Source organism: Rhinolophus ferrumequinum, chromosome 5 (genome assembly GCF_004115265.2).
Source record: "Rhinolophus ferrumequinum isolate MPI-CBG mRhiFer1 chromosome 5, mRhiFer1_v1.p, whole genome shotgun sequence".
Lineage (NCBI taxonomy): Eukaryota > Metazoa > Chordata > Mammalia > Chiroptera > Rhinolophidae > Rhinolophus > Rhinolophus ferrumequinum.
In genome coordinates, this window is record NC_046288.1 from 86,806,267 (window position 1) to 86,823,039 (window position 16,773).

Consider the following 16,773-nt stretch of genomic DNA (forward strand, 5'->3'; position numbering starts at 1 on the left):
AGCCACCTCACAGACGGCTCTGGATGGTCCCCATTGAGGCACAGGGCTCCTTACAGGGCTGGGGACACCAGCCCCTTGGGGGCGGTTCATGGTTTGTGCCACATTCGGCCCCAGCCTGGCCAGCCAGCCTCACAACTGCTGGGGACACTCCAGCGTCGCCCACGCCTGGTTTAGATGCACGTCTGAGGGCAGGGCTGAGCTTGCACCCGCCTTCTGCCGCCCCTCCCTTGTCTGCGATCACACCCTTGTCCTGCATCACTGGTGTTTGGACAAACGATTTCATCAACTTCACGAAATTAGTTCTCAACTAGTAGACGTCAGTGCTGCTGTGTTAGTGCATATTTTCTCCTGCCTTCTCAGAGGTCGTGCGTTCACTAGTCATCTAACCTCTGAAGCTAAATGCTTTCTCATGAGTTTTATTCTTGTCTTCTTGTAACAGTAAACCCTTTCCCTGCTATGAATTTACCTTTGAGAAAATAATGACCATGTGATTTTAAAAGACATTCCTGCTGGGTTCTAATTTATCCCCTGGTAGGGAAGATGTTGAGGAAAATTTGCCTTCTTTGGCTAATGTGAGCTTTTGCCTGTTAGTTTTTGTTCCTTTGTTTCCCCACTTGAGAGAATGCACGTGGGGTTCCCTCGCGTGAGAGACGGTACGTGACGTATTGGTTAGCTGGTTAGTTGGCTTTTTGTTTCCCCACATGGGCGACTGGCTGTGGGGTCCCCTCCTTTGGGAGACTGCACGTGAAGTATTGGTTAGCTTTTGGTTAGTTTTTGTTCCTGTTTCCCCACATGCGAGACTGCATGTGAGGTGCTGGTTAGCTTAGGGTTAAGAGAATTTCTCCCTCGTCTCTTTCCTGGCAGGAGAAATGTGGGGTGACGTTGCTTTCTGTCTCTTTTGCCCGCATCAGCAGATGAGGTAGAAGAAGTAACTAAGTTATATCAGAATGACGTGACAGGTGTGTTGCCGGGCTTTGAAAGGCCTTGAGCCGATGGTCCCAGGTGAAAACAGTAAGTATTGTTTGTCCAAATGAACTGACTCTTCAGCCAGATAAACTATTTTTATCACAGTAACTGTTGGGCCCTCTCGGAACTGGCCATTCCCTGAGAGGGAGGCAGGAACAAGGAGCTTGGCTCTAAGGTACATCTGAAAAAATATATAAGACAGACCTCAGTTGGCAGTGTCATTTTTGTCTTTTGTCACTGGTGATTCTTCATCATTTTAGCATCTTGGAAACTTGTATACAACGTGCAGCTTACAACACAAGGAGACACCGTGACTTCCAGGCACAGACCTGGTGAGGTCTGGCTGGTTCCCGACCTCTCCAGTGTTGTTCCCCCACAGTTAGCCTTCTTAAGAACTTATTAGCATTTAGGAAACTTGTGTGCAGCTTGTAACATCAGGAGATGCTCTAACTTCCAGCAACAACAACAACAACAGCAATGGCAACAGCAGCAACATTTCTGAGAACTTGTTAACATTTTAGAAACTTGCATGTAGCTTGCGGCTTGCAGCATCAGGAGACGCCCTAACTTCCAGAAACAACAACGGCAACCGCAGCAGCATTCTTGGGAAATAGCAAGCAGCAGTGGGAGACACCTGAGTTTCTCTCAGCTACAGACCTGGCAAAGTTTTGATTCCTGACCTTTCCACTGTTGTTTTTCCTACGGTTTGGTGAGCTTTTGGCATCTACTGTAATAGTTGCTATCCTATAGAGTTTATTACTGCTTTCGGATACTCCTTATTGATGTTATTTGTGTATTTAGCCAAGTGATTTTTTTTTTCCTGATTGGTTCATTCATTTATTCTTTTCTTTAGACTCCACATACACGTGAGATCACATGGTATTTGTCTTTCTCTGTCTGACTTATTTCACTTAACATAATGTTCTCTAGGTCCATCCATATTGTTGCAAATGGTAAGATTTCTTTCTTCTTTATGGCTGCGTAATACTCCATTGTGTAAATGTACCGCAGTTTCTTAATCCAGTCATCTACCGATGGGCATTTCAGTTGTTTCCGTGTCTTTAGCCAAGTGATTTTTGATCAATAGTAAACATGTGTTGGGATCTCTTAAACTTATAAGTATGTGTACTCCTTTGACATAACATTGTTATCAGTGTATATAGTTTAGTCTTAACCACCTTTACTTTCTGTCATTAGCACATTATTTTAAGTGCCTTTGTCTTTTGCTATTGCAAATTGCTAAATAAATTGATTAGATATTGCTAAATAAATTAATTAGCCCCTCTTTAGCGTGTCCCTTTCTTTTCTTTTCCCCACTTGTCATTATACCCCTTACAATTTTTATTTCAAAGGGGGCGAGTCCCTCTTCCTGTTTATATCAATTGATTCTCTTTGTTGTGGGCATTTTATACTTGGGGACATTAAAAAGTTGAATTTAAAATTTAGTTTTAAAATGCTGTTGAATCAGGCTGGTTGATTCAAATCAGAGAGGAAGACAGTTTGTCACATCTCTCAAATACCTCCTTCCTCTGTCAGTCCCACCTGTGAGCTGGCTGGGGGGAGACACCGTACCCCATTTAGCCCCGAGTGCTGAGCAGATGAGAGCATGTTCCTCCCCACGCTGCGAACTTGGAAATGGTAATGGAGCTCGAGTGTTTACTTTGGGTTCTGCTAATCAGCACAAATGGAATTTTGTAAATTGTGTTAATCCATTTCCTGGAACTCCTGCCTGAGGTTTCCTCACAGCCTGGGATCTTGGCGGGTGTGATGGACACGATTGTGTGATGGACACAACCAATAAAGATCCCATGGCATCACTGGGGGACACAAGGGAACTTTTCATTCTTCCCTTGGAAATCCCAGTCCTTAGGGGGCTGAAAAGCTACCTCGGGATAATTAAAAGTTTTAAATAGGCAGGCCTTTTGTGTTTCAGTAAAATGGAGATAACTGCTAGTTTTTGTTCTTTTAATTTTCTGAATTCTGTAATTTCTTCTGGTGTGTGTGTGTGCGTGTGTTTATAGCTCTTTTTGCTAATGGTCAACACATCTGTAGTCTGGTTTTCAGGTCTTTAATTTACTGAAATCCAAGCCTTGTAAGAGCATAGTTTGTCTCTGTGCCTCAATGCTGAGGGGCAGCTCCTGCCATGCCCGCCATGTGCCCTCACTGGGAAAGCAGGAGGCAGTCAGGAGAACGTCCTGGAGCCCTTGAGTGCCTGCATGAGTCTTGTGGGCGTTGGTTTGGGGCACCTTCAGTATTGGGCGCTGTAGCTCCCTTGCCGTGCGATTCCACGGGGCAGGCGTGCCCGTTCCTGTTCCCCACAGGCCCCACCACTCCCTCTCCTTCTTCCCCAGGTAGTTGCCTGTTGGGCGTGGAAGATGCGAGAGTGAACCCTGGTTGGGGAGTCAGACAACAAGGCTTTCTGGTCATCTGTCAAGGCTGACTTCTCCCTGTCTCCCAGATTCTACCCTAAAACCAAGAGGAGGCTCCAGAATGGGAAATGGGCCCAAATGGGTCATAATGGAGAGATGTGCGGAGGAGTTGGTCTCCAGGGGTAGTGGGGACGGTGGGAGCATCAGCCAGCTCCTCACCTCCCAGGCCCTCTTCCCAGACTGGACATTCATGCACGCACCTTCTCTCACACATGTGCACACTCACACATATGCGTGTTTGCAGGCATACATTTATGCATGCATGCATGTGCACATACATACTTGTGTGTGCATACCTGCACACTCAGAAATGCAGTTGTGCAGCACACATGTACACACGTGTGCACCCTCTCACGTACAACACAGATGTGCCCTCGTGTGTGTCCTCACACACTATATATTCACATGTGTGCACACACTTGTAGGTGCAAATGTGTATGCATGTATTTGTGCACACACCCACACAATCACCTGTGTACACACATACTTCCCCTCACATGCACGTGAGCACGTGTGCACTTATGTGTGTACACATAGGGACACTTACACTGCATAGCAACACACGCACATACGTGCAGGACCCATGCCCCCCACAGTCCCACTTGCACACGTCAGCCTCTCCAGAGCACAGAGAGAGGCATGTGTGTGAGCGGAGGGCTGAGTGCGAAGCCCTCTCGAGGCTCAGCCCCCACCTGGGTCCACGGAGGGGGACAGCCAGTCCGACGGGAGCAAGTGACGGGCCGGGCTTTGTCTTCTTGGCAGCTGGCACCACAGCCGCCAGCAGCCTTCCCTGCAGCTCAGTCGTCACTGCTTCCCTGGGCACATTCGCACAGCAGGGGCTGAGCTCATCTGGGCAGCTGGTGTGAGTGTTCGCCTTCGAAGTCTGTCGCTGTGGTGACTTTGTGCCAGGTCAGAGAGTGACCCAAGTTATTCTCTGGGTAGGTGTGGGCATGGCCCCCACGTCACGCCCTCTTGGAGCAGCCTTAGCCCTCTGGAGGTGTCATTACCCGGTGCCCTAAATTCAGTCCCAGCTGGTGTCTGTCACCAGCAGTCAGGCCTGCAGGGATGAATGCAGGGAGGGCTCGGCACCGCACACCTGTTTCCACTGGGAGGCACTCCATCTCAGCGACATTTGCTGTGGGACTGTCCCCATACTTTCCCCCACCCCACCCACCACTCTGAGGGGAGCTGGTGGTTTGGGGCCAGAAGGACCCCAGTGGGCTGTGGTGACCGGGGTCCACCCCTGAGCCAGGTGTCAGGACTTGTCGTTGGTCAGGCAGCCATCATCTTGTGGCCCCCTGGACCCCACTCATCCGAGCCCCTTACCTGTGGTCATCCCATCATGGGGCTATGGTGACTCGCCGTCTGGCCTCCCCACGGAGACACTGTCCTGTGGGCCCCGTAGCCTCGGGGCCGCTGAGGAGCAGGCACAGACCCGTGGGATGTGAGTCCCCGTGGGAGTCAGGACAGGAGTGTCAGGGGACAAGGAGCACAAAGGTTCTTAGGAGGGATGCCGAGGGGAGAGCCCCACTGCCGCGGCCCAGGAGGGGTGGCCTGGGCTGCGGCCACTGCCTCCTACCCATTCACGCTGCTGTGTCTGTGTCTCCACAGAGGTCGGACCCTCAGCTGCTCGCTCAATTCTACTATGCAGATGAGGAGCTGAATCAGGTGGCCGCCGAGCTGGACAGCCTGGACGGGCGGAAGGACCCGCAGCGGTGTACGCTGCTCGTCAGCCACTTCCGCTCCTGCCAGGTGAGTGGACACGGGTGGGCGGAGGGCTGTGAGGAGATGCCATTAAACGTGGGTCAAAGGACCGCCCATGTTTCCTGGCACGCTCCGTCGCTTTGTGAAACGTCCCATTCCCACCTGGTGTCATTTTCCTTTTGCCCGAAAGACTTTCTTTAGCATGTCCTGTGGTGCAGGTCTGCTGGCCATGAATTCTTTCAGCCTTTGCTTGAAAGTATTTTGCATTGCATGTTGTAGGATGTGTTTGCTGGGTTTAGAATGAGAAGTGATGAATCATTTTCCTCCTCAGTACGTTCCAGTCTTCTCATAGGCGTTTCCAGTGAGAGAGGCCACGTCATTCTTACCGTCATTCCTTCTGTGCAACGTGTCTTTTTTTTTCTTGCTACTTGTAAGATGTTTCTCCTTTTACTAGTTTTCATCATCAGTTTGATCAGACTGTGACTTGGTATATTTTTCTCCATGTTTCTTGTGCTTAGGGTTCATTGAACTTTTGGCATCTGTGAGTTTATAAATGTAATTAAATTTGGGAAAAGTTTGGCAGTTATTCCTTGAAATACTTTTTTTCCGTCCCAAGCCTCCTCCTTTTGGGTCTTGAATTATACGTATGTCTGACACCTTGAAGTTGTCCTACAGCTCACTGATGATCTGTTTATTATTATTATTATTATTATTATTTTTTTTTTTTCTCAGATTCATTTGGAGCTTTTCAGTTGCTATATTTTCAAGCTTCTTGTTCTTTTCTTCTGACATGTCTAATCTAAGGTTAATCCCATCCAGTGTATTGTTTTTTTCATCTCAGATATTTAATTTTCATCTCTAGGTCAGTTTGGGTCCTTTTTATTCCTCCACTGCATCTACGTAACTCTCGGAACATGTGGACGTCAGTTGTAACAACGGTCTTCATGTCCCAGCTACTCATTCCACCATCTGTGTCAGGTCTTGGTTGATTTTATATCGGTTGCTTCTCTTTTCATCACGTGTTATATTTTCTTAATTCTTTGCAGGCCTGGTGCTTTTTAATTGGGTGCCTGACATTGTGAATTTTACCTTGCTAGGAGCTGAATATTTTTGTATTTCTATAAACCTTTTTGAGCTTTGCTTTGTGCTGGTTTGGTTACTTAGAAACAGTTCGATCCTTTGGGGTCCTGTTTTCTGAGCTGTTGGGCGGGATCAGAGCTGTGTTTAGTTCCCCAGTACTGAGGCAAGACGCTACTGGGTCCACTACCCGGTGCCTGTGAACTCTGAACTTTGGTCCTGTCTGGTCCTGGGCGGGCTCCAGCCACTGCTCCCCCAGCCCCTCAGGTCCACCTGGCCCAGTCCTCACGGGCACGTGGTGCTCAGTTTTCTGCCGAACACTCGGGCCCCCAGATGTCCAGGGTAGTCTCTGGGCAGCTGTCTCTCTCTGATACTCTGCCCTCTGGATTCTAGTTGCCTCAGCTTCCCTGGACTCTCAGCCCTTGTCTCTTCAACCAGGCAATTTTTTGGGTCCCGCCAGGTATCCCCATCTGTGCCATGATCTGAAAATTCCCTCAAGGCAGTGACCAGGTGGTCATAGCTCTCACCTCGCTGGTTTCTCTCCTCTCAGGGACCACTGTGGCCTGACATCCAGTGTCTTGAAAACCATTGTCTTTTCCTCTTGTTGTTTGTTCGAGGGGATAAGTGTGGTCCCTGTTACTCCATCTGGGCTGGAATCAGGAGTCCCAGTGAATGTACTAGACATACGATGTTGGGCACAGTTCTAGGTACTGGGGACCCATCAGTGCATAAAAAGGCCCTGCCCTCGCCCTGTAGCTGATGTTCTGGCGTGCCAGGCAGGGTGGGGGATCCCAGCACCGCCACCCAAAGGCCACACAGCTTTGGGCAGCCGTGCCACCTCGCCGAGCTCAGACCTCTAGATCTTTTCTCTTTTTTCTAATTTACTTACCTTTTGTTTTTTTAAGTTTTACCCACTCCCCTCCCCTTTGGCAACCATCAGCTTGTTCTCTGTATCTATGGGTCTGTTCCTGTTTTATTTATTCATTTGTTTTGTTTTTTTAGATTCCACATGTAAGTGAGATCATATGGTGTTTGTCTTTCTCTGTCTGACTTATTTCACTCAGCATAATGCTCTCTAGGTCCACCCATATTGTCACAAATGGTAAGATTTCATTGTTTTTATGATCGAATAATATATTTATGGTCGAGTAATATTCCATTGTATGTATGACCACATTTTCTTTATTCAGTCGTCTATTGATGGACACTTAGGTTGCGTCCATACCTTGGCCCTTGTAGGTAATGCTGCAGTGAACATGGGGGTGCACATGTCTTTTCAAGTTAGTGTTTCAGGGAACTAGATCCTGGCTCTTACTAAGAGTTGACATTTGCTGAGCACTAACTTTTGTTACTGCCATTATTTGTTCATTACTATGTTGAATCATGAAAAAGGGAGCTTTCCACCCAGAAAACCTTTTAAAAAGAACTCACAGTAGTGCCACTTGATGTGGATTGAATTTTATTTTTTTTTGTGTTGCAGAGGCTTAGTGTTTTCCGTGTGGGGCAGAGTTCCCTTCAGAGCTTAGTGCATTGCTTTTTGCATTAGAAAGGTCATGCTTCCTGCGTGTGGTGATTTGTCATATCTGCTTCCTAAGAAAAATGAAACTCAGACAGTGGAAGGGAGGGACGCTGAGGTTTCATGTGCCGGGCCTGAGAGTCAGTGCCGTCTTTCCAGAAAGCAATCGGCAGATTATAATCAAAGCCTGTAAGTGTAGTTTACATTCTCGACCTTGCAATGCCACTAGAAATGAGGGGATCCTAAGGAAACAGCCCCAAATTCAGTGTCATGCACCACGATGGTGACTGCAGCGTTGTTCCTGGTGGTGACGAGATAGCAGTGTCGCCAGCATCCGGGAGACGAGGACACGCTGAGTTAATGGAATGGTCCCGAGGCTGGGATCTCTTGTGGTTATCCGTCACAAGGTGGATTTTGGAAGAGTTATGACAGCATGTTCCAACAGCAAGTGACAGCAGCAGAACACACACTTGCATGTATGTCCAGGGGACCTCAGCTCGGAGAGCAGGCTCACTGACCGCGAGATTTCCCAGGAAATGGGCCCAACCTGCAGTCTCCCCAGGACATTCTCCTGCCCCGTACTTTCGCACTGTTCCCAGTTTCCTGTGGTGAATGTGCGTCATCTTTAACAAATTAAAGGAAAACACTAACTGTCAGTGTTCCTGTGATTCTACGGAAGTCATGGTAGATGTTTGGAGAACTGGACAATTCTAGAGAGGCTAATGGTGTGTAATTTAACATGCAATAAAAGCTAGCTGGTCACCCTTATACACACATAGTGTTCAAAACAGTTTGTTATCCTTTGTATTTGGAACATGAGAAAAAATGTGAGATAATTTTAAAGAGTCTTTAAAACAAAAGTTACCATTATTGAGGCTTGCTGTGAGCCAGGACAGAGCCATGGGTCTCTCAGACCGTAGCTCATGTGGTCCTCCCAGCAGCTGGAAGTTGGGGTCTCCCTTATACAGCTGGAGGATCAGAGAAGTCAAGTGGCCTATTCCAGGTTGCACAGCATGAGGGACGGAGTCAGTATCTCCACCCCAAGGGAATCTGCTGGCCCATTTACATGCTGCTGCAGTGATCCATCTGCTGGTTCCAGAGGGGCTGGGAGGATGTGCCCTGATGAAGAAACAGGGGACTGGCTGTAGTTGGCCTGCTCCCTCCACAGAGCAAGTCACCCGAGGTTCAGACAGATGACGGCTTTGCCCGGGCTCCCAGCTTGCTGAAAGTCTGTCTGAGCCCCTGGCCCTGTGATACAGGCCGTGGAGTCCTCTCTGTGGACGGGTTTGAGAGGCTGGTTTTACATAACAACTTTTACTGATGTTGCTCCGACAGCAGATCTGTCTGCCTGTGTTGTGCCCAGGATGACACAGGCGGATAATGTTCATAAAAGTAACACAGCGAGTCGGTGGTGCAAATCCATGTTATGGACCCGTGCACTGAACCATTCCATTTCTGCAACTCTGCCCCAGGACGCTGCACAGGAGTCTAGACAGAGGGTCAGGGTCAGGGTCAGTTATCGCAGCCAAGGCTGCTGGGAGCACGGTGTGGGTCAGCAGGGCATTGGGCGCCTGGCACAGCCGTTACAAAGGACAGCATGAGCTCCATGTGGTGACATGAGAAGCTCCCAGCATCGAGCAGTGAGTGGAGAAGGCACAGAGCCATATGCATGGTGCTGGCACTCTGGGTAAATATATGTGACCTCCGTGGGCAGGAGGAGCTGGACGTCGGGGAGGGGGAGGCAGGACTTTTCACTCTTTACTCTAGATCCTTCTGAAATGTTTGAACTTTTTGTAGCAACTGGATGGCCAGCATGGAAGTGCCACTGTATCACTTTCATAATTGGTGTTACTTTTCCGAGTCGCCACCGCCCGCTGGAGAGACATCCTCGTTCCTTTCCCTGTTTCAGGATAATGTGTTAAACATCATTAACCAGATCATGGACGTGTGCATCCCCCAGGACCGTGCCCCGAGGGACTTCTGCGTCAAGTTCCCCGAGGAGATCCGGCACGACAACCTGGCCGGCCAGCTGTGGTTTGGTGCCGAGGTAGCGGCTGTCGCCTGGGTTCAGGGTCATGGCGTTGGCATTGTCCAGCCGTTCGTCTGTGAGCCCTGGTCAACCTGGAGCATGGTCCTGAATGTGGCGTCTGGGGAGCTCCTGTGGGCTGGGCAGGGAGGGGACAGGAGTCACATGACCGGGGCTCAGTCGGCTCTGGGGTCCAAGTCACAGTAAGAGCCTTTGTGATCTCCACCCTGATGGCTCTGGATTTGGGAGAAACCCAGGGGAGCAGGTGCTTGTGTCCTCGAAACGCCTGCCCCCCGAGCGAACAGAGGGGACTGAGGCTGGGGATTCCTGGGAGAGGGACTTGTGGCGGGGTTTGGGGATGACGGCCATGCCTCAGCCTGGCCACTGCCCTTCAGCCTTCCTGTCCCATGCCTGCCCTGCTTAGGGACCGCAGTCCTGTCATGGGGCCGGGCCTTTCTCAGTGTTGGAGCTCACGCTGTCTACATGTTAAAGTGGGATGTGTGCCAATGGGAAAGGGCCAGGGTGGGGGCCCTGAAGCCTGGGCGGGCTGCGACCGGTCAGGCCCCGTGGTCAGGCTCCTCAGGGACCGGGTGCGATGCGCTGACACCTGGGAGCTGAGCCACTGAGCCGTGTCCTCTGCCTGCAGTGCCTGGCCGCTGGCTCCATCATCATGAACCGGGAGCTAGAGAGCTTGGCCATGCGCCCGCTCGCCAGGGAGCTGACCCGCAGCCTGGAGGATGTGCGGGGTACCCTCCGCGACCAGGCCCTGCGCGACCTCAACACCTACACGGAGAAGATGAGGGAGGCGCTGAGGCACTTCGATGTCCTGTTTGCCGAGTTCGAGCTCAGGTGACCCTGAGCGCCACATGCGTGTGCCATAGGCGTGGGAGGGAGGTCACGTTCTTGGTTTTATGGGGGGTGCAGTACCAGCTCTGTGGGCTCTGCTGATATTTCCAGCTAGAAAATTTTGCAGAGGGAGGAGCCCCAGATGGTTCAGGGCTGTCTGTGGGGTTCAGTAGGTTAGGGGTTCAGCTAAGCCTAGGGGACACAGTGTGGGAGTGAGGCCAGGGCACCTTTCCAGGGATGGGAGATGCATCTTAGAGACAGGCAGAGGTGACCCCGGGATAAAGGAGACCCCAGCTGTCCACCCCACCTCACCGCTGCCCCTCCATGATGCACCACAGGGAAAAGCCCCCTGAGGGTCCTGCAGGTAAAAGTTACCCGGGGGGCCAGCTCGAGCCTCAGTCTGCTGCTGCCTCCTTCCCCCTTATGGTCTCCCATCTCCGCCTTTGAGTTCGAGCCTGCACTCACCCTGCTGTTGGTTCCCAGCTGCCCTCTTCACCCCAGCTGTTCATCCGTTTACCCCACAAACATGTGACACTGGCTCTTTGTGCCCCGATCTGGGATACAGCAGGAACAAGAAAGTGGCCACTGCCCAGGGGGACACCGGCCCCATGGGATGAGGGTGGGGCACCTCCCCAGGTCAGGGGAGTGCATGGATTGCATGTACCCCTGTCCCCCCATAGGCTCCCACACTGGCACTACCACCCAGCTCTGAGCGTCCACCTTCCCTGTACTCGTCCCCCTTGTTCCCACTGCTTGTCCCCCACACGTGGCCCAGGGGGCTGCTGCTGCTCCTTCTGAGGCAAAGCCTGCCCTACCCCCCTGCACTGCAGGTGCCCACCTGGCCCACCCCACAGGCTGCCCACGGGAAGGGGGTTAGGAGAGCCTGGACTGGGGGTGGGGGGCGGCATGCTGCGACCATCCACAGACACGGGGTGCTCACGGTAGGTGACAAGGAGCAGGACTCGCTCTGCGTCCACAGTGGTCGCGCTTCATAAAAGCTGTCCATTTGTAACCTGTCAACCTCTAGAAGGAACCCGAGCCAGGAGAGAAGGGCAGTGCTCCCCAGGAAGCAGGAAGCTTGAGTTTTATTTTCTTCTGTCTTCCCCAGAATTCCCAAACAAGCTTTCCTAACAAGGAACAACTGTGTTTCCCCCAAAATGAGACCTAGCTGGACCATCAGCTCTAATGCGTCTTTGGAGCAAAAATTAATGTAAGAGCCAGTGTTGTTTTACTATAATATGAGACCTGGTCTTTATAATATGATATGATATATGATATGATATGATATGATATAATACAATATAATATAGTATAATAAAATGTAATAATACCGGCTCTTACATTAATTTTTGCTCCAAAAGACGCATTAGAGCTGATGGTCCGGCTAGGTCTTATTTTCAGGGAAACAGGGAATTAGAGTCCGTGACTTAGAAGGAACGGAAAGTGTTCCCACCTGGGGAGTGGTTGGACAGACCGGGACTTTTTTACATCCACTCAGCAGATGTCCCGTGAGGCCTGTGTCCCACCGGGTGTAGCTTGCCGGCCCCTGATACGCCCATGGCCAGGCTCAGGGGGTTGCTCACCACCTATGTATGCATTCATTCATTCTTTCATTCATTAGTTCACTTGCTCAGTGGTTAGGGCCAAAATGGGCAGGGCTGGGGGCTGAGCAGGTGCCAGGCCGGGCCTGAGCCTGGGAGATCTGGTTTTACTGACGGTCATGCTGGGGGCTGTAGCTTGGCAAAGTTGTCGAGGTACCGTGTGGTGCTCAGTGACCTAACTTGGTTCCATCTGAGACGTCCTTTGTTCCGGGAAGATGCACGGGTGGCCCGAGGGCAGCACTCACTCATTGTCTTTGCAGCTACGTCTCGGCCATGGTACCCGTGAAGTCCCCCCGGGAGTACTACGTGCAGCAGGAGGTCATCGTGCTGTTCTGTGAGACGGTGGAGAGGTGAGGTGACCTGCGCCCCACGGGCCCTGAGACAGGACCGTGTCCTTCTTCCCCCAGCCCCGGGCAGGCCCCAGAGGCCTCCGTGCCTCACAGCAGCCGGCCTGATCCCTCAGCCCCTCCGCTCTTTTCTCTGGGCCCAGAGGGCAGGTCCTGAAGGTGACGTGCAGGTGACAGAAAGTTCTGTGACAGAGGATGAGAGCTACACAGGCTCAGCCGCGAGGAGCTGGACCTCCTCACGACTTCCTCACCCCCTCACCTCACCTCCTCATCTCCCTATGTCCTCACCTCCACAGGCCAGGATGAGGCCCTTGCTGGGTTTCCAGAACAAGGTTTTGGGGTAAATCATCAATGTTCTTATCATGCCTTGTACAGTAATTTGAAACTCAGATTTTCTGCATGGACTTTGGGACTAAGATTTAACCTATAATGTTCCTCCTGTTTGACTAGTTCTATGGTATCAGGTGAGTTTTAAAGTTGCCTAATATCGCATCATAACTTTGTTACTTTTTAAAGACAGATTATCCATTGTTTACGTATTGAGAGGTATTTCAAATCATCAAAACAATAAGATTACAGGAAAGACCTTCCACTTGGTACCATCACGCCAGTGGCCCACTCTTGGAGTGCAGACGGCCTGGCAGTGGGACCCAGGAGAGCAGTTTCTGTTCGGGGGAGCATTGTGGTGTTTGGGGAAATATCTGGTTCCTCCTTTACTCTTGCAACTTGAGTTGTTTCAATTTCCTGGGTAAGCAAGCCCAAGACTGGATTAGCTTTCTTGTGCTGTTTGTCGGACATTGTAGCTGTCCTCGCCAGCTCTCCTCACAGGCACACCTACCACTCCCATCCTGGAGCTGGGGTCAGGCAGGTGGGAGATGGAAGTCGGTGTGGGCTGCGTCTGCCTGCACATGGGAGGGCTCAGGGGGCTCTTGTCACCCTCCTGACTGCCCCCTGAGCACGGCCCGGGCGAGGTCGAGTGGGGCCGCCTTCCCAGCTCAGGCTGACCCAGGACGCAGGGGGCCAGGCTCCACCCCTTCTCACCCTCTCTCTCCCCCCCGCCAGGGCCCTGGACTTTGGGTACCTGACTCAGGACATGATCGACGACTACGAGCCGGCCCTCATGTTCACCATCCCCAGGTTGGCCATCGTGTGGTGAGTGTCCCTGCTGCCTGGGGCGCTCCTTTTGCAGAAACCCGGCAGGACTGTCAAGGCAGATGGTGCCAGGCCCCTTCTGGGTGTTGGTAAAGGCTACTCACCGCCCCTGAGCACTGGCTGTTCAGAGCAGTCACCAGGCAGGCCTGCTGTCGTCCCTCAGCAGGTGGGAACAAGTGTTCCCTGGGGAGGGAGGGGCCTCCACCCGAAATAATACTGAACTCCTGACACTGAGGCTAGACAGGTGAGATGGACAGTCACATATTCTCCCAGCCGAGAGGAGGGTCCCATACACTATGTAGGGCCACATGTGTGCTCTTGGGGAAGTGACCCAGCAGGGGCTGTGGGAAGAGGCCCTATAGTAATGAGGGGGTAAGGTGCCCCTGGTTCTGTGGGAGGATGTGTAGGCTTGTTAGAATAATTTCACAGGATGGCAGGGAGGGGAAACCTGTTAGGTTGAAGCCCAGGTGATGTGCAGCTAGTCAGGCTGGGAGAGGGGTATCTGGGTGGGGAGCCGATCTGGAGAGAGCAGGGTTAGGCCTTGGAGATCTTGTGGACTCAAAGATGTCAGGGCAGCATGGAGCCAGGCCTGAAATACAACTAGACTGGAAGCACTTGGTCACTAGCTGAGTGTCACACAGCTGAGATCGGAGCCCAGGTGTTCTGGGCTGGGTCCACTGCTGCCCACCTGCACCCTGACTGCCAGAGACCACCTTCCCTCTGGCCAGGTGAGGGAGCATGGAGGAGGAGGCGGGGTAAGTGGGCCACGGGGAGCCCCACAGGAAGGCCCATGGGACTCACAGCTGGGGAGGGCCCAGTGGGCAGCTGGCAGAGAGCAGGGGACAATGCTGGTTGAAGATGTGGATATCAGTGACATGGCCAGGGAGTGTGGGGTGGGCATGGAAGCCAGGACCGGGCCAGGCGCAGGCCATGGAGAAGCCCTGCAAAGGCCCTGGGGGTCGCTGAGGGTGAGCACGGGACCGGGACAAAGCCGAGGGACGTCCTCGGGTCCCCCAACCTCTCACGGGAGGAGTCGGTGTCTGTGGCCTCGCAGGTCCCTGCTCTGTGAGGGTTGTGCTGAGCATGAAGGAGGGAACCTTCTTACCACACTTCCGAGGCAGCCGGTGTCCTGCCTGCGACCCAAGAGAGGCATCGAGGTCCCTTTTTTCTTTGCACACGAAACCCAACCTTTTTTAGGGAAAAAGTCCCTTCATTCAATTTTGTTGATCAGTTTTTTTTTTTTCACTGAACCGGATGCATTCCTGAGCTAATGGGTACACCTTGTTGGATGGTGGTGACCAGCCCCAATGCTGGTGATAAGGTGCTGTTCATTTGCAGAGAGGAGACTGGTGCCATGTTCACAGTGGATGTTCCCTGGGCACCCAAGATGTGCAAAGGCCTTAGCCATCTGGTCCCCTGGGACCAGGGGGGAAGCACCCAGAGAAGGGTACTCCTGGACTGGTTGTCTTTTGGAGAGATGGGTCTGGACATGGATGCTGGTGCACACCTGGAGCTCGCCGGGCTGCACAGTGTGTGGCAAGATCGCCGTTGGGGTGAACATGGTTCTGCCTGCAGGATCCAGGACACCTGATGGTGGCATCTGAACAGAGTCACATGGGGCACGGGGCCCAGTCCAGGGGAGGGTGCACCTCTCACAGCACAGGGATGCCTGGGAGAGCGGGTCTGTCCTGCCTGGGGGTCGACAAGAGGCTACCTCCTGTCTTGAAGGGGGACAGAGCATGGGCCAGACTGCTGCGAGGGAAAGATGGGCTGGGGGATAGTCTGGGCAGAGGCAGGGGGAGCACAAAGCACACAGCTCATTGTGGGCACTCTTGCAGGGTCCAGGAGGGAGCTGGCAGGGGTATGCTGGGACTGGACGGATTGTCACAGCCTGCTGTGGGCCGAGGAGCCAGGAGAGGCTGTGACCAGTGTTAGACTCAGGGCAGCCCCTCGACTGCAGGGGGTGGACGGGAGTGATGAGACCAACGGTCTGGGAGTCCCTTGGGAGTTGAGGAGAGTTGGAGAGCACCACTGTGAAAAGTCACACCTGTCTGTGCAATGAGTCCCTGAGATGCTCATGCTTGACCCCACTGGGTCCCAGACGGCCTGGCTGTGGTGAGGGTCCGGGCAGGGCTCTGAGGCTCTCACCCGCCACTTCTGTTTGCTTTTGGAGCTGATGGTTTCAGGTCTAGCTCTCACAAACCTCTATGCTGGAGTTCAGTTTAAACACGAGTCAGTTTTTCCATTTTCCAGGCGATAGGTCTCAGGAACTCATCTTGATGCGGCTTGATCTGATGGCGATGGTGATATGGCCACACATGTGTTTATGATTATTTTATGATCCTCGAACAACCATAGCTAATCAACTCCAAACCAGGATAGTGTGGTAAACAAGTTTCATTGCTTTTTTCTTAACTTATGATTTGATCGCGAGGTGAAGCACGGGCAGGGCTGAGCACCAGGCGACCACAGAGCCCTCAGGTGTGGTCTGGGCTTGCCCAGGAAGCTGCAGGGCCTGATGCCAGGCTGGCTTTTGTGTCTTGAATACAGTGGCCTCGTAGTCTATGCAGACGGACCTCTGAACTTGGACCGCAAGGCAGAAGACATGTCTGAGCTGTTCCGGCCCTTCCACACGTTACTGCGGAAAATAAGGTGGGGGCAGTGAAGGAGGATGGGGGAGGGGAAGAGGTGGGCAGGGGAGGAGAGGGCAGGGCAACTACGGGCGGGGTGCTGAAGCTGGTGTTTGCCCTCCTTTCCCTGAGGACGGGCAGGCAGGCAGTTACGAGGCCTCTCCTGCTCAAGCCAGTGGTGCTGACACCTTGCTGTTGGTCTTAGTTGCTGGTTTGTGATGTTGGAGCCTCAAAGGGTTATGGATATGCTGTCCCTTATCCATAACAGAAGTCTTTGTTCTTGGTCAGTAACATGGAGGAAATTCAGTGTAAATTCCCTGGCTGGTAGACCTGCTGGACAGAGGGGGCCTGTTTCATAGGAGAGGCTATGAAATGGGTAATTTGGGGTGCACCCAGGGGCACACAGCCTGCCCTGGGTGGGACATCCTGCTGGGCCAGCCCATCCCTCTGCACACAGGCTGTGGCCCGGGCTGGGACTA

The 16,773-nt window shown here is 52.4% G+C and overlaps 1 protein-coding gene across 2 annotated transcripts in view; it reads left to right on the forward strand.

Moving 5' to 3' along the window:
• The window catches only part of ZFYVE28 (zinc finger FYVE-type containing 28), a 69,399-nt gene that overhangs the window by 23,225 nt on the left and 29,401 nt on the right, over positions 1 to 16,773 (forward strand). For both annotated transcript variants that reach the window (XM_033106676.1, XM_033106675.1), the window contains exons 2-7: positions 5,007 to 5,147; positions 9,602 to 9,739; positions 10,365 to 10,567; positions 12,426 to 12,515; positions 13,575 to 13,664; positions 16,215 to 16,316. In XM_033106676.1, the coding sequence (XP_032962567.1) occupies positions 5,007 to 5,147; positions 9,602 to 9,739; positions 10,365 to 10,567; positions 12,426 to 12,515; positions 13,575 to 13,664; positions 16,215 to 16,316 (764 nt within the window). The remainder of the gene's footprint in view (positions 1 to 5,006; positions 5,148 to 9,601; positions 9,740 to 10,364; positions 10,568 to 12,425; positions 12,516 to 13,574; positions 13,665 to 16,214; positions 16,317 to 16,773) is intronic.